General features: G+C 43.9%; 1 protein-coding gene and 1 pseudogene across 5 annotated transcripts in view; one reads left to right on the plus strand and one right to left on the minus strand.

Annotated features, from left to right (window-relative positions):
- Positions 1-17,750, minus strand: part of ILKAP (ILK associated serine/threonine phosphatase) — a 29,382-nt gene that overhangs the window by 7,307 nt on the left and 4,325 nt on the right. For 3 of the 4 annotated variants that reach the window (XR_014016476.1, XM_081242135.1, XM_081242134.1), the window contains exons 2-9: positions 13,302-13,367; positions 12,772-12,828; positions 9,222-9,341; positions 7,325-7,451; positions 5,814-5,920; positions 5,319-5,412; positions 4,945-5,032; positions 3,443-3,564 (exon numbers count right to left, since the gene is read on the minus strand). Coding sequence is in view for 3 of the 4 variants with exons in the window: in XM_081242135.1 (XP_081098261.1) it covers positions 3,443-3,564; positions 4,945-5,032; positions 5,319-5,412; positions 5,814-5,920; positions 7,325-7,451; positions 9,222-9,341; positions 12,772-12,828; positions 13,302-13,367 (781 nt within the window). In the remaining variant the exon portion in view is untranslated. Of the gene's footprint in view, positions 1-3,442; positions 3,565-4,944; positions 5,033-5,318; positions 5,413-5,813; positions 5,921-7,324; positions 7,452-9,221; positions 11,386-12,771; positions 12,829-13,301; positions 13,368-17,750 lie in introns of those variants that run through there. The other variant, XM_081242136.1, reaches the window with a different exon arrangement.
- Positions 14,055-15,742, plus strand: LOC308621512 (heterogeneous nuclear ribonucleoprotein A1-like; annotated as a pseudogene). Its single transcript has one exon. The product of its transcript is annotated as a heterogeneous nuclear ribonucleoprotein A1-like (transcript).

The following is a 17,750-nucleotide window of genomic DNA, read 5'->3' on the forward strand; positions in this document are numbered from 1 at the left end:
TTTTGGTTCTTGTGAAAAATGCTGCTATGAACATGGGTGCATGCTTATCTCTTCAAACCCACTGCTTTGAATTTTGGGGGGTATATACCCAGGAGTGGAATTGCTAGATCATATGGTAGATCTATTTATTTTTTATTTTTAAATTTATTTTTTATTGAAGTACAGTTGATTTACAATGTTGTGATGATAGATCTATTTTTAATTTGTGAGGAACTGCCAAACTATTTTCCACAGCAGATGCACCATTTTACATTCCCACCAGCAGGAAAAGCCCTGAAGTTGAAAGCAAAATGAAACTAATGATCATAATAACCAGAGTGTAACAAAACCGCAGTGAAATTAATTATTCCATGTTTACACACAGTACTCTGTATATCCTCAGTGAAGCACGCTAAGGATAAGAGAACCACAAGGAACTCAAATTCATTAATAGTGATACTGTTGATACTATGATTTCCAAGCTATTTTGGCAAATAAGTATACTAATGTTGTTAGAAGCCAAGATTTTCAGCATAAAAGAAGACACTACAACTACTGAATCAAAGAAGTTAAGAGAAAGCCCTATAAGGGTCCAATTTGAATGAGAAATAGCCATCTAAGCTCACAGCCGAGAGAGAGAGAGAGAGAGAGAGAGAGAGAGAGAGAGAGAGAGAGAGAGAGAGAGAGAGTGAGAGTGAGTGTGTGTGTGTGTGTGTGTCCCCGGCTCTTAGAACAGACGCAGAATTGATGACGCTGCAGTTGAAACAAGCATCCCCAGCACATGGAGCTCAGTTTTAAGACAAAGGCAGAGTGTCTGAAGCAAGCTGAAGCTCCCTCCCACTGGCCACAGATGAGGTCATGTGAGCAGCAAGAGCACCCTGCCTCTACAGCTAGAATCAGCACCTCGAATACATAAAGCCACCTGCAGTGACTCATGGAGCAAGGAAAAGGGGATGGAGAGAAGCAGAGAAGGGAAAGAAAACGCTAGTTTCCACAACTGTGGGTGGCTCTCACTCTGCAAATGGTGATTAAAGAATTCAACATTTACCTTGCTTTCAGGGAGAAAGAAACTATGGTTCATCCCCTATTGATGAAGGAAAGCCTTTTTTTACAGGATGCCTGCCAATACACGTAGAAGGAAGCACAGAAGTAGATGATCATCTTTGCCATCCCTGTGAAATAAATGATTCATGCAAGGATCACTAAGGGATGCTAAAATCGTCAGCTGAAAGGCTGATGGGCCACAATGTTCACAAGGTGCTCAAGTGCATCTCCCTGGATCATGGGCTGATTACACGGAAACATGTCCTTTCACTCTGGAGCCATCTGTTGTCACCACATGGTAGCCAGCATGGAATCAGTATCACACCAGTGACCTTACATGGCTACTGAAGTGAGGGACTATCAAAAGTACATAGCATCCCCCATCAAATTTTTTTTTTTTTTTGCGGTTCGCGGGCCTCTCACTGCTATGGCCTCTCCCGTTGCGGAGCACAGGCTCCGGACGCACAGGCTCAGCAGCCATGGCTCACGGGCCCAGCCGCTCCGCGGCACGCGGGATCCTCCCGGACCAGGGCACGAACCCGTGTCCCCTGCATCGGCAGGCGCACTTTCAACCACTGCGCCACCAGGGAAGCCCCCCATCAAATATTTTTGCTGAAAATGTTTAATCTGAATTTAAAGAAGCCTTTAGACCTAACTTCTAGTTTACAAGAAATACACACAAGCAACTTAAACGATACCATGAAAAAACAGCACTGGTGACCCTGTACAAGTGCTGACTAGTGATGATCCAAGCCTAGTACAAGTGGAGACGATTCTACACGGAAAGATGTGAGTCCAAGGTAGATGCGAACACTGACCAGAGCCTGGTTTCAGAGACACTGTGGGGACAATTGGGGAAATATGAGTACAGACGGGATATCAGATAACCTAATACAACCTAAGGAATTATTATTTTCTTAGGTGTTATGTCTGCAACTAACTTTTAAATAGTTCAGCCAAACACATCCATAAACAGACAAAGCAAAATGTTAACTACTGAATCTAGGTGGTAGATACTGAAATGTTTACTCTTTTAAAATTTTTTCTGCATGTTTGAAAATTTTAATAATAAAAGGGGGAGGGGGTGGAGGAAAAGAAAAAGCATGCCAACCCTGGCCTCAGGCAGGAGATGGGCCACAGCCTGGCCCTGCTGCTCAGGAACAGAAAGCCCCTGCTGTCTCTGAGCCTCCCACCCCACTTCTCTAAATTGAGGGGCTCACCCTAAGCCCACACTGTTCTTAGTAAGTAGGGACTGGGAAACAGGAAGTAAATGCAATGCAGCTAATCTTACTTTCAGCCATAGGACTGCCAAAGTCAAAATCTTTTCAAGGAGTTCAGGCAAAAGCAGAATTTTAAAGTTATAATAAAGGGCAGAAAAGGTGATGCCGACACTAACACTGGGGTCACATTCTCAGGCATTAACTTCCACAGCAGTCGTGGGGGAGAAGTCAGGCACAGAGCACCGGCCAAGGTCTGAACCCAGCCTACAATTCTGTCGATGCTCACGTAGACAGCCACAACCAAGACCCAAATCACCTTTTACTAACCCAGGAGTTTTTTTAACCAACCCTAAGAATTCTCACTGCTCTCCAGAGACCTCCCTGCACCCCTGGCTAGAAACAGCCTGAAGCAATAATAAAAACTGCCCCAAATAAACAACAGAAGAGAAACTACACATCCAAGGACAAATAACTGCACTCTTACACTGATATATTACTTCTCCCTTATCTCCAACAGGAGACAAAATCCTCATGGGGTCAAACTGTAAGATGAACCAGAAAACACCTCTGATCAAATTCATAATGCAATGTCCTTAAAGTATAATTCTCCTAAAGTGCAGAAAAGACTTAAGCCCTCCTTCAACTACCTGAGAGATGGCAGATGATAAACTAGAGCCGGCACACACTCTGCAAAGGTGTAAAGAGAGATGAACTGGAATTGCCGCGGACGCAGCCAGGTAAGAGCAGCCCTCTGGGCTAGATAAGTTGTTCCCCAGGAAGACCAGAGGTGATCAGCACACACTACTGTCTTACATTTACTGTCTTAACCACTTTAGATTTTCTCTCTGGAGAATTTGCCGAAAACTGTAGCTTACCGGGTTGTGACAAATGACAGCTTTTATGAGAGTTACCAGGACCAGAGACAATGCTGCAAACGGTGAACTTGAATTTGAGACAGGTCTCCTTCTTTTGCAAACGTAGGGAAGCACGTTTCTGGCATACATTTTTTGCTCCCACCTGGACACAGGTGAAACCCTACAACACTCGTTCACCTACTTCAGCTTCACCAGGTTAGACCTCATACAGAGTCTCATTACGCTGAAGACTGCGTGGCACAGCACGTTCCACCCTCAGAGGGCTCAAGGGGGCTTTTACATGGTGAACCCTCCTTCCCGGAGTTCCCGTCACTCCCTGGTTACCTGACATTCCCTCCAGCCTTCTGTATTCTCATTCGTTCTTCATACTGGGTTGGATTATGCTCCTTGCTGAGGCTTAAGGCTGCATGTTTTTGACTCTCCTCGTTGTAACGACACAGGATTGCCTGGGAAGATGGAGAGTACAATGGCTGTGAAATTTAATGAGCCCAGCACCTGAAGTTGACAGCTGAAGAGAAAGGTTAACAATGGAGTTTCAGATTCAGCCTCCGGCTGACAAACTTGAGTTCAGTGGATCAAGCATCAAAAGTACAAGTAGCAAAGTGGCGTCACAAAAAAAATTCAGGGAGAGAAGCCCCGGGCTTGGGTCTCAACTCTGGTGCAAACTCTGCTGGATGACCATAGCTCACTGCTCACCCTCACTAGGCCATTATCTTCTCATCTGTGACGTGAAAGGGAGGACCTAACAGGTACCAAGGCCCCTTTAGGCGTTACCATTCCAAGAGTTTACAATGGCAAAGACGAGGGCAGTTTGGTGGGCTGACCAAGTACCTCTCCGTGGGTTCCCACCACCATGTTTACTGTGTGGTAACTTCCGGACAAACCTCTTATTCTACAGAGGAGGAAGCCTGAGGCCCAGGGGATAAGCATCGTGCCTAGAGTCAGCAAGCAAGGCCAGGACTCAAACTTGGGCCTGACTCCAAAGTCTCTCTTTTTTTTGGCCAATTTTACTCATGTTGTTTTTTTAAGTCCTTTGATCTAAACACCTATGTACAAGAGACAGTCCACCAGACAGATCCACTAAAGCATCACCAGAATATGAACTCCACTAGGGCAGGGCTGTCATCTGTGATGCTCACAGCTCCTAGTGCTCCATATTTATAAATCACCCTAAAAGCAACAGGGGTGGGGAGCAGCTATTTCCATGTCTGAAGATGCTATTAAGAGTGGGAAGGTCACTTTGTCCAGTGACTGCTGAACAAACATGGAGAATGGCTGAAAAGCAAGCGGCAATGGAGGTGAACACCCGCCCCTGGCAGGGGAGGTGGGAGGGACTGCAGAGACCCTGCAGAGCACCGCCCTCCAGCTCCAAGTCATTCCCCACAACTGGGACTGGGACACAGGATGTCACCAGTGGGAAATCATCGGGTTTCTCCCTCAGCCATGTGTACGGGGCTCAACGGATACATGTCACATCATCTAGCACTTTCTAGCTACAGCTTTTGAGTTATTCACTCATTACGGCCTGAGGTCAGAGAAATGAAGATGAATATTTAAGGTACTTGCAGGCCAATTAAATTCCAACTCACAGCTCTGTATCTGACAGACAGGGTATAAGCCTTCCCAGAGAACAAACAGCCTCAAGCTTAGCTGCTGTTCCCTGACCCAGAACTTAAACTCTGCAGCAGAACCCCCTGCAGCAACCCCACAAGAAGAAAGATTCCAACCCAGCCATCATCACTGTAATCTTATTCAGCAAGTGCTTCTACAGCTCTTCCCCCATATGACATGCTGTTATCTAAGTGGGTGGCTCCAGAGTCACGTACCCGACTATCTCCGAGGTTGGCAATATAAAGAATGTTGTCTACAGCCAGAACACAGGTAGCAGTGGACCCATCTTTCCAGGCAGGCTTCCTGGGGGGAAACACATCAGAAATACAGTCACCACCAACATGCTAGCACCTGGAGACTAATCTCCAGAGTTGAATGGGAAGAGTGTCATGTACTTTTAAAATGCATGGTTTCTTTGATATGTGCTTTTTTCTGTTCCAGATTTCGTTAAGTTGTGAGAGATTACTTGGTGCTAGGAACTTTTCAAACGTGAGCATTAGCATTAAACTGTATTAGAAGGCCTGGAATGCGTTTAGGGAAACAACACGTGCACTCCGCTCACGTGTCTTCACGTGGTTATTACACTTACTGGCTTGAAGCTTGCTTCAGGAATTCTTCATCAGTATGCTTGAAAGTGTCCAAGAGGCATCTTTTCACGGTTTTCTCTACACTGATTACATCTCCTGTTACAGAAGGAACAAAAGAAAACAAACTCTTAAGGAGGGAAGATTATCCTCCCGCCACTGTCATTTTGTTTCTGTATTGCAACCAAGGACAACTTGTACTTCCTCACCTTTAAGTGCCATCTGCATTTGGTTTTAGTAGTCTCCCAAATACAAAGGCAAGACACTCACTTGTACCCAAAGACATTCCACGAGAGGGGCCAATCACTCAGAGACACGAGAAGTTCCATACCAGGCACACCTGCACGGCCACTGCACCTGCTCACCTCGGAGCTGCCTCCTCTCAGCCCTGCTCTTTTAGAGTCACCAAGGACTCTTTGCTAAAGCCAGTGACATGTCACTGATCAGCACAAAGAGCCAACACCAAGATGAACATGAACCGATTTAGCTCTCAGTCTCACCTTTAGGAAATTTCCTGATTAAGTTCTGATGCAAATTCTGTGCAGCAAATTTTGAGGCTCGAATTCCTCCATGTCCATCGAAAACAGCAAAATATGAAACCCGGGTACTGGAACAATGAACTGAGAGTCAGAGAGATTCTCATGGCAAAGACTATTCCTCTCCATAAAAGCTGTTAACTCTTAGACAGCGAACATTTAACATTACCCTGAGACAAACACTTAAGTAACTTCAGTGACATTTTAAAATTAAGAATGAAAAACTCACACTTGTTTTTAAAAATCAAGATCTATTAACCCTGATTTTTCACTAAACTAAAATTCAGAACTTTTTTCTATTTAAAGCAGATTTAGTTTCAAACACTAACACACAGATAAACAGTTACTGATCCAAGACGGTCAAAAATATCTGTAAGAGTTATAGCTGATTCACTTTGTTGTATAGCAGAAACTACACAATATTGTAAAGCAATTATACTCCAATAAAGATATTTTAAAAAATTATTTTAAAAAATCTATGAGAACAGGTGATTTCAGAATTCTTCCTCAAACTTTGACCAATATAGAATTCTTAAAGCCTACCTTACTAGTCTTATTCCTATTCCCCTTTCAAGTTTTGCCAAAAAACATAAATAGAATAATTGTCATTAAAAAACTGTTTCAAGAAGGATAGAACAAAAATGCCTATGAGAAATGACATTTATTCTGCAGAGCTGCTCTTTTTTCGAACATTTTTGGAATTCCTTTTCAATGTGGGACATCAAAAGCCATGAAAAAATAAACTTCATGTGGTTGATAACTCAGAATCTTACAGCATAGTATTTGCTAGTTATGGCTTAGTGTTCCTCCATTAAATCTATCCCGAAAATATCTGCCCCCATGGGGCTCTCCAGAAGCCCCTTTCCTGGGTTTAAAAGCAACTCCAAAGCCTATTCCTGCTCTTGGTGAGCAATGGCTTTTCCTCCATGCCTCTTCCTTCATTCTAGTTTGTACAACTGCAGGAAATCTTTCACTGTCTTCTTCTTGATGCCATTTCTGCTTTTTTGTTCTCTTTCTGGGCCCTCACTATATGCACTAGCTCTCCCGGATCACCACTCACCTCTGTAATTAGCAGCTTCTACCTCTATCCCCTGGGTCAAAGAATAAGAATACTATCTGCCAGAACCTCTTCAGGTACTGGTGGAAAGCAGCACACCCCAAGACCCAAAATAGGGAGAGTCACTGCCCAATTAGCAGGGTTTCTCAAGTTCAGCAGGACAATTGTTGTAGGGCTAACCCGTGCACTACAGGGTAACATCCTGGCCTCCACTCACCATATGCCAGGAGCACATCCCCCACTGTGACAACCAAAATGTTCCTAGGGGGCAAAACCAACCCCAGCTGAGAACTACTGATGTTGAACCAAGCAGCTCAAGAAATATGTCTTTCTAATAAACACAAACTGGATACAGTCCAAAGTTCCCATCAGAACAGAGACGTCTATGCCATCAGGCTGCTGGAGCACAGAGACTCACATGAGGGAGGAGGGGGGCCTACACTCCTCGGTGATGTCATTCAGGATGACATGGGCGTCCTGCATCTCCTCCCGCTCGCCCTTCCGCTCAGCCACGTAGCCTTTCAAACCAAAGATCACCGAAGAGCCTAAGAAAAAGAGAACAAAAAGCCAATACAAAACTGTGCCCTTCTCTCCAGAAGCCCTAGTCCCAGAGCAAATGAGAGGGAACTATGGCTGTTCTACTCAGCAATGCCCTACTGCTGCACACAAATAAGCTATACCCCTCAAGGCATCTCCTGGGCTGCAAGACTGTTACAAGATTCAAATCACTGCTGGACAGGGCCGGTCTCCGCAAGGCTGAGCGGTGGAAAGGAGACAGCAGGCGACAGCGAGTTAGTGCAGAGCGGCTCCCCGTGAGAGTGAGTGCGGAGCGGCTCCCCGTGAGAGTGAGTGCGGAGCGGCTCCCCTTGAGGGTTAGTGCGGAGCGGCTCCCCTTGAGGGTTAGTGCGGAGCGGCTCCCCGTGAGAGTGAGTGCGGAGCGGCTCCCCTTGAGGGTTAGTGCGGAGCGGCTCCCCTTGAGAGTTAGTGCGGAGCGGCTCCCCGTGAGAGTTAGTGCGGAGCGGCTCCCCTTGAGAGTTAGTGCGGAGCGGCTCCCCTTGAGAGTTAGTGCGGAGCGGCTCCCCGTGAGAGTTAGTGCGGAGCGGCTCCCCTTGAGAGTTAGTGCGGAGCGGCTCCCCGTGAGAGGACAGTGAGTCAAAGCACCAGAGCAAGGAACGTGCTGTCGTCCCACACAAGTGGGACTGGAGCTGGGGCAAGGAATGCTGTGCAAATCTCGTCTGTCAATAATTTAATAAGGACAGAAAAATTCCCAGTTTAGAGGAATGCAAGCAAGTAGAGTTTATCCCTAATGCCCTGCTGGATACACTGGAAATATATATTTCCATGCTTGAGGCTGGAAGAATTTGAACACATGGTAAGATCAGCTGCTTTTACTTTAACTGAGGAAGGAAAGGAAAAAGGAGTTCACTGGAGGAGCAGAAATTTCTCTTTAATGGCTGGTTGAAGCTTTTTCTGACACCTAGAGCCATAGAAGTGATAGAATGAGCGCTTTCTGAAGAGCGGCTGGTGGCAGGCACAGTGCTCTCCAGGCTCAAGGCAGTGACAAGCCAAGCTGAGCGCACATCTTCACAGCAGAGGCGGAGCAGGTCCTCTCACACCTCCACGTGCAGCCTACAGCCTCTGCCTTGAGATCACTTATGGCACAAGACAAAGTGGCCGGTGCAATAAGTGAAAATCCACAGTTTTTCTCTTTAGCTGATACTTTTCATTTCTTCCCCACTCACTGGGACATGTTACAAAGCTGACTACAAATTTCAATCGCTTTTTCCAGCCTCAGGCTGTCTCTTGGGACCTGCCTACTGAGCTATTCACAGAATTCCAGGTGCTAACCAACAGGCTGGGGACAAGGACAGGTGGCCAGAGAGAAACTGGGGGGCCAATAAGCTAACCACTCACTGCCGAAGGCTAAGTAAGAACTACCTGTGGTTTTTAACCCTTGAAAGACAAATGCAGGTCTCCTATCTGACCAAAGGTAACAGATGTACATGGAGAGCAAAGAGAGAGGGGAAGCAAAAGTAAACTTTTGGAAATCCGTTTGCAAATAAGAAACCCTATCCACTTCTTAAATACAGACATTAAAAGGAAGCATTGGGTTGGCCAAAAAGGTCATTCAGTTAATGAATACATTATTCAATGAAGTTCTTGGGGAAAATGAAAAATGTCTTTTATTTTTACTTAAAACCGAACGAACTTTTTGGCCAATCCAATATTATCATCGGAAAGCTGAGCTTGTTTTTTGCTCTGGGTTGTCTTACAATATGAAGTCTAATACATTTGTTTTCAAACTGTCTGAAAACCTTTACAAACTTTCTTTTCCACAAGCTCTTCACTGCCATTCTTCTCTTCTTCAGAGGTTTTTCTCTTTGCTCCTTTCCCTTCATTCTTTACCACCTGGGATATCGAAGTGTCAAGAGAACCTGGAAATATAAAGTCAAAGCCAGACAGAAACACAGCTGTAGACGGTAAGAGTCCCTAGCAGACCAGGCTCCCTCCCAGCCCTCAGAGACAAAAGACATTTGAGAGAGGCCTGGCAGAGAGAGAGGCACAGCAGTCGCGGCTATGACTTTGAGGGGTGGGGCAGTGCCTGGGTACCCACAGTGGGAGACCACAAATTAAGATCCAGGCCCTGCTCAGACTGACATAAGAGGACATGCAAGAGAGGCTTCTCAGTGGTAAAAATACACATTCTTATCTTGGGGCTATGGCACATATATGATGTTTTACATCCACAAGCCCTTACTTATAAATAAGTTTCCAAAATCTGCAAAGTGAAATGTCCTGAACCAGTTCAAAAGAGTAACAAGTGTAGGGCTTCCCTGGTGGCGCAGTGGTTGAGAGTCCGCCTGCCGATGCAGGGGACACGGGTTTGTGCCCTGGTCCGGGAAGATCCCACATGCCGCGGAGCAGCTGGGCCCGTGAGCCATGGCCGCTGAGCCTGCGCGTCCGGAGCCTGTGCTCCGCAACGGGAGAGGCCACAACAGTGAGAGGCCCGCATACAGAAAAAAAAATAAAAAGAGTAACAAGTGCCAAAAAAGCCTTAAAATAAACATCAGGCTTTAAGAACTGTATGTATCCTGAAAGGCAAAATAGGACTGCTGAAGCCATTCCCACTTGCAAAGGGACGAATTTGTATTCAAAGCCAGAGCTAAGAGCACCTGCAGTGTGTATGCATTTTGGAACAACAGAAGTCTAGTTTCAAATCTCTGCCACTTCCAAGGGGTGTGCCCTTAAGGCAAGTTACTTAACCTTCCAGCCTCAGTTTCTTCACCCGTAAAAGGGTGAATACTGTCCTCTCCGGGGGTTGTTTGAAAACTGCTGGGGAGAAGGTATGTAAAGCATTCATCACAGTGCCTGGTCCACCAAGTATCCAATAAATGGCCCTAAGTATTCTCTGCATTTAGGTATAAAAGCATGCAACCATTTATTATTCATTCAACTATTCTTTGCCAGACATTTCTGAGTACTGAGGAAAAAAAAGGAAAGAAATGTCCCTGCCCGCAAGAAGGGTCAATTACTTGCAAAGGACAGATTTCTGCAACAGTATAACACACACATCCCACCCCACATAGTAAGGCAAATTAACTGGGACAATGTCACGGATTTCCCAATGGTCTCTTCATTAGCCTCCTGTCACTTACTGTTTGTGTTCCAGTTTTCCCAATGTGTATGTAAAAGAATCTTCCTTTCTTTTAAATTGAAAAACAGAAATTTTCTGAACTGTTATTGACTTCTAAGTGAATCACACTGTCATCAGAGAATGTGGTCTACGTATGAAGCTGATTCTTTCTTGGGACTTACTTTATGGCCTAGAATGCAGTCAATTTTTGTAAATGGCTCTTGCCTGCTTGAGAAGAAAAATATGTCTTCTCAAGAAAGCCTAAGTACTGGATACAAGATTGGATTCTATATCCAAAAAAAGAATAAAAATCAAGCTTGTTAACAATGGTGTTGATGTCTTCTAAGTCGCTACTAGTTTATTGCCTTTTGCCGTGTGGATAACTAAGATGTAACTACGCTAAATCTTCCTTTTTTAAATTAAATCTGTTAAGAGCCCTAGCTGCACACGTTCACTTTCATTTTAACTAAGTGCACTGTCTTTATTGGGAAGGTTTTAGGGTAAATTGTACAAGAATGCTGTAATTTTTTGGTATGGATACATAGCCTGAAAACCTGAGACTTCTTACGTAAGACGATTGTGATACTTTTTCTAAATATAGGAATGATACCTAATTTAATCCATACTTTCTAGACTAATCCCAATGAATTTATGGTAAAGAATTAATAATACAAAAAATATACTTGAAAAGCAGCAAGTGCTCTATTTGACAACATAAGGAAGGTTTTTTACACTAGAGGATAACTGCACATGAAAAAGGACAGCCTGCATCCCCACTGTCCCCCACCATTGCCCTACCTTCCCCCTCCCTTGGGGGGAATTCCATGTGAGAAGTTCTCGGTTAGTGGAATAATACATTCGTCATATATGACAACCTAGAAGAATCGGCTCTATTTTCCCCTTCTGTGTAATTGGGACATAAAAGGAAAAGTTAAACATTTACAGGAACAGGTAGAGCCAATGTTAATAGGCTTGACAAACATGAAATCAAATCAATAAAAAGAATCTTGAGAACATAAAAGGACTGACTGGAAAATAATTAACTAAGGTCTTGAATTTCAAGAATTCAAATTCCTGCACATGGTCTGTACCAGTCAGTAAAGCAGTGTCATTCTGACTTCATTTTCTTAAAATCAAAATTCTTTTTAATGTAAGTGGCATAAAACAGATGACTTATTTATCAGGAATACTGAAACTATTTTAACGGTACTTCATATATTCAGACACTTCTGCTGGATACATTTGGGTCTGTCAGGAATATAACAAGACAAAACCAGAATGACAGACTGAGATTTTCTTTTAAACGTTAATAACAGGGGCTTCCCTGGTGGCACAGTGGTTGAGAATCTGCCTGCTAATGCAGGGGACACGGGTTCGAGCCCTGGTCTGGGAAGATCCCACATGCCATGGAGCAACTAGGCCCGTGAGCCACAACTACTGAGCCTGCGCGTCTGGAGCCTGTGATCCGCAACAAGAGAGGCCGCGATAGTGAGAGGCCCGCACACCACGATGAAGAGTGGCCCCCGCTTGCCACAACTAGAGAAAGCCCTTGCACAGAAACGAAGACTCAACACAGCCAAAAGTAAATAAATAAATAAAAACATAAATAACAAAGATCAAAGTAAATTACTGAACTCTCACTTCTTAAAAGTCAGTTGCAAGAGGTTAAACCCCAAGAAGTAAAAAATAATCACCAAAAAGTGACGTAGCATTTAAGTGTCTTTTTGCTCCCACCTAATGGTATCTATTTAGGGTTTTTTTTGCGGGAACTTAGTTCCCCAACCAGGGATCAAACCTTGGCCCCAGCAGTGAAAGCACTGAGTCCTAACGACTGGACTGCCAAGAAATTCCTGGCATCTATTTAGTTTTTATGTGGTTTTTTTTTTGCGGTACGTGGGCCTCTCACTGTTGTGGCCTCTCCCGCTGCGGAGCACAGCCTCCGGACGTGCAGGCTCAGCGGCCATGGCTCACGGGCCCAGCCGCTCCGCGGCATGTGGGATCTTCCCGGACCGGGGCACGAACCCGTGTCCCCTGCATCGGCAGGCGGACTCTCAACCACTGCGCCGCCAGGGAAGCCCTCTATTTAATAGTTTTAATAAACCTTATGTTGTATTATGATTTAATGTCATCCTAAGGCTTGTTACAAGCTATAAATAAATAAATTTTACGTAAGGGTAAAATACTACATATTATTTCCATCAGCATGTTGGACATTTTTTCCTACCACTTACCTGAATCACCACTGCTGGCTGGTGGGAGATCATCAAAAAGCAAAGGTCCCCCCGATCCTGAAACACAGCAGAACACTGAGTGAGCCCACAAAACCAGGAGGATGCTTAAGTTTCAGAATCCATCCCACCAGGACACCTACACAGGTCATTGAAATAAACTCAAAACTCTTGTGTCAATCCAGTGGCAACTCATACTGTGCTAAATAACGTCTTGAACCTATTTTATTTTAAAGTCCTATCATTTCAAAGGAAACAAAAAAATCTGCCTTAAAGAGTTAAATCTTATTCCAGCTAGTATATTAAACACTCAAATGAACCAGAGAAAACTGCTCAACACTTTTATGCAGTTTCTCAGGGCTAGCGACTAGCGGATTTTTCTGCCTTACCTGATGCCATGGATTCAAAACTTAAGACAGTCCAACACCTAAAACATCTGTGTGTTGAAAATGGGGGAAAGGGAAAAAGATTGAGACAACTACAATCCCAGGATGACATGTTGACACACACCTGGGAGAGCCTGAAGACTGTACCTGAGTCAGTACTGCTGGCCGGAGGGAGATCATCAAAGAGCAGAGATCCTTTCTGAGCTTCTTTCCCTAGAACACGGAACACCTGCTTAGAGAGCATTCGGTCATTGGCCAGATGGGATTCAAAGGGGGACATCTTTAAGTTTGCCATTAAATTCAAATCTTCTCCCCGCTGCTGGACAAAGCTTATTTTTAAAAAATATTTTCTTGACAGCCATTTAATACGGACATTTGTTTCCAAAAAGTTACAGTCAACATATAATACAAGCAATGAAAGATGACCCAACAGGCGTTTTAAGGGCTATTGGGTGTTTTGAGGGAAACAAGTATTTTTTTTTTATAATTTCACTATTGAACAAATATTTTAAAATCTTTCTTTAAAAGTGAATCCTGGGAAGAAAAAACTGACTCTAGAGCAAAAAATAATTCTATCTTGGTACCTCAATACAGAACTTCAGAGATAAAGGGACCCTTCAAAGATCTACAGGTCTTAAAAATCCTATTTCAGTACCATTCTGAATTAACCACCAGGGAGAATCTTAAACACACGGAGCACAGAGATGGTGAGAGGCCTGAGGGAAGCCAATTTGCCTTAACAGCCCAGTGCCCAATTCAATAAATATCTAGGAAGAAAATGAGGGATTTCAGATACTCCAAGGTAAGCTCAGGAGAAAGCCAGGAAACTTTCTATCTAAAAACCTAAAGATTTACCTACCAAAAGTACTTATCTGAAATGTTTTATACTCAATTATCCCTTTCCACATAAAATTTAACCATTATTCCTTCTCCAGCTTTCCCCCAAATTTCTATTGAAGCTATGAAATACATGAACTGGCCCACAGGAACGTGGGGGAAACAGAGAGCTAAAGATGAAGGTGTGGACATCCACGTCCTATGAAGTTCAACACACTGATCTTTTCCCTCTGAGTTCAAGTACAGAAATGCATTTAAAAACCAATTCAGAGATACGTTCGGTAGATTACTCCTTTCTGCTCATGGACGCCGCCAAGTAAGCATCGTTGACATCTCCCCCCCGCCCCCACTGCCGTCATGTCTAAGTCACAGTCACCCAAAGAGCCCGAACAGCTGTGGAAGCTCTTCATCGGAGGTTTGAGCTTTGAAACAACCGATGAGAGTCTGAGGAGCCATTGTGAGCAGTGGGGAACGCTCACAGATTGTGTGGTAATGAGAGATCCAAACACCAAACGCTCCAGAGGCTTCGGGTTTGTCACATATGCCACTGTGGAGGAGGTGGATGTGGCCATGAATGCAAGGCCACACAAGGTGGATGGAAGAGTTGTGGGACCAAAGAGGGCCGTCTCAAGGGAAGATTCTCAAAGACCTGGTGCTCACTTAACTGTGAAAAAGATTTTTGTTGGTGGCATTAAAGAAGACACTGACGAACATCACCTAAGAGGTTATTTTGAACAGTCTGGGAAAATTGAAGTGACTGAAATCATGACTGACCGAGGCAGTGGCCAAAAGAGAGGCTTTGCTTTCGTAACCTTTGATGACCATGACTCTGTAGACAAGACTGTCAGTCAGAAATACCACACTGTGGATGGCCACAGCTGTGAAGTAAGGAAAGCCCCATCTAAGCAAGAGATGGCTAGTGCCTCATCCAGCCAAAGAGGTCGAAGTGGTTCTGGAAACTTTGGTGGTGGTCGTGGAGGTGGTTTTGGTGGGAATGACAACTTTGTCGTGGAGGAGACTTCAGTGGCCGAGGTGGCTTTGGTGGCAGCCGCGGTGGTGGTGGCTATGGTGGCCGTGGGGATGACTATAATGGGTTTGGTAATGATGGAAGCCATTTTGGAGGTGGTGGAAGCTACCATGATTTGGGCAGTTACAACAATCAATCTTCAAATTTTGGACCCATGAAAGGAGGAAACTTTGGAGGCAGAAGTGCTGGCCCCTATGGTGGTGGAGGCCAATGCTTTGCCAAAGCCCGAAACCAAGGTGGCTGTGGTGGTTCCAGCAGCAGCAGTAGCTATGGCAGTGGCAGAGGTTTTGATGACTGCCAGGAAACAAAGCTTAGCAGGAGAGGAGAGCCAGAGAAGTGACAGGGAAGCTACAGGTTACAACAGATTTGTGAACTCAGCCAAGCACAGTGGTGGCAGGGCCTAGCTGCTACCAAGAAGACATGTTTTAGACAATACTCATGTGTACGGGCAAAAAAACTCGAGGACTGTATGTGTGACTAATTGTATAACAGGTTATTTTAGTTTCTGTTCTGTGGAAAGTGTAAAGCATTCCAACAAAGGGTTTTAATGTGGATTTTTTTTTTTGCACCCATGCTGTTGATTGCTCAATGTAATAGTCTGATCATGACGCTGAATAAATGTGTCTTTTTTTAAATGTGCTGTGTAAAGTTAGTCTACTCCGAAGCCATTTTGGTAAACTACCCCAACAGTGTGAAGTTAGTATTCCTTCAGGGTGATGCCAGGTTCCATTCAAAATTTATTTACAACCTGCTTTGGTGGAGAAGCTACTGTCTTCTGAAGCCTTGGTGTAGTTGAACTCACAGTTACTGCGTTGTGACCTGGAGTTCACCGTGACAAGGGTCACCCAAGCCAAGTCATGGAGTGTTTTGATTATTAATATATGATTGTTGGCATGTCCTATGCAATATATCTAAATTGGATTATGGTACCAGATATAGATGGGAATGAAGCTTGTGTATCATCCATTATCATGTGTAATAAATAAACAATTTAATACCCCCTCAAAAAAATAAAAAAAATAAAAAACCAATTCAATGTGTATGCTCCAAAAGTTTCATCCATATTGTCTTTCTGCCTAGAAATGAGCTGGGTATCAATTTTACTTTTGTAAAAAAGTAAAAATTTTAATTAAAATTTATAAACTCCAAGAAAGGAAATTTCTTCAGGAGTCTTTAGGTCAGAAGCACATTAAGTATCTGGTAATTCCTAATTTAACAAAAAGTAACTCTTCTGCTTTATACCCCTAATGCAAATGGGAAATGTCTACTCCATAAATTACATTTTTATCCCTTAGGATTACCCTAAAGATATTAAGTAATTACAAATACTTTCATTTTTCTCACAAGTGACATAAAGACTCTGTGGGAAGTATCCAAAACACAGCATTAGGAGGACACTAAAAGGCATTTAGGATAACCATTTACTCACTGTATTAATCCTCCTACAAGAATTGCTAATATTCTAGCAAGCCACTTCCAAGGGAAACTCAAACTGTATTGGTCTAAGCATCAACATGCCCATTCCAACAGACTCAAAACCGAATAGGATGACCCAGAACAATCACACTGGATTCAGCGGGGCCAGGGCACCAGGCATCTTGGGAGAGGGGGACATTACAGGGAGGAGGCCAACCTGAAGACAATCAACCCTTCCCCTTACGCAGGGTCCGATCTTAAGTTTTGAATTAAACTACCCATCTAAATCAGGTCTTTCCAAATCCAATGTCCAATGGGGCAAAGTCCTCTTTTACCCAGGTATTAATACAGTTTCGGTCCTGGCAAGCATTCCTCATAATAGACTTTCCAGCTTAGCACTAGCCTGTCCTCTCTCCTTTGGCGACAACTCGGTCTAAGTCAGTTCCCCAAACCTACCACCAGCCCCAGAGAAGGGCTTATCTTCCCATGCTGAACTGAATGAGCCTCTCCTCTCCTCTGTCACTCTGGAATACTGTAAGTGGTATTTCAATTAAACACAATGAGATCGTCTCCTATTTTTGTTGGCCACAACTTATATAAATGAGAATTAACATTTGTTGCCTGTCAGGAACTATTCTCGTGCTCTACATAGTTTAACGGATTTAATCCTTACAATAATCTTATGAGGTGGGTACTATTATTATTGTAACTTACTGATAGGGAAACTGAGGCACTTAGGTTAAATAACTGTCCAAGAGAGAGCCAGTCAGGAGTGGAGATCCAAACCCAGGCAGCCTGCTTTCCCAGCCCATGTTCTTGGTGAGGTGCTCCACTGCCCCCACCCCACACTGTTCTAGGAACTTCACAAGGATCATCTCATTTAACCCTTAAACAACCCCACAAAGAGAATCCCGAGGCTCTGTAAGATCTCTGGAACACCTTTTTGCATCATCAAAAGGGTCAGAGTTAGAACAGCTTGCATCTGGGTTCTTTAACAACTATCTGTAGGTCACAGATGCTATAAAGGGAACTTCTGGTTAGCCAGAACCTTACATTCTGTTTTGGATAAATAGTAATTCGAAGTATTTGGGGCTGCAATCATTGGACCAAGTGTGACCTTGACCCTAAACTTTGGAAGAGGCCCCTGAGTTCTAAATATAAGAATTCTCACAAAGAAAGAAACAAGACAGAAAACAAGTTTTTCACTACAGTTAATCTTATCTAGGTTGTTGTTGTTGTTGTTGTTGTTTTAAGTTACCTACGTTCTGAAGCTAAGTCTCCTGAAAGTTACATACTATGCTGAGAAAAACACTCTT

The sequence above is a fragment of the Mesoplodon bidens genome, assembly GCF_964165515.1.
Source record: "Mesoplodon bidens genome assembly, chromosome: 8".
Taxonomy (NCBI): domain Eukaryota; kingdom Metazoa; phylum Chordata; class Mammalia; order Artiodactyla; family Ziphiidae; genus Mesoplodon; species Mesoplodon bidens.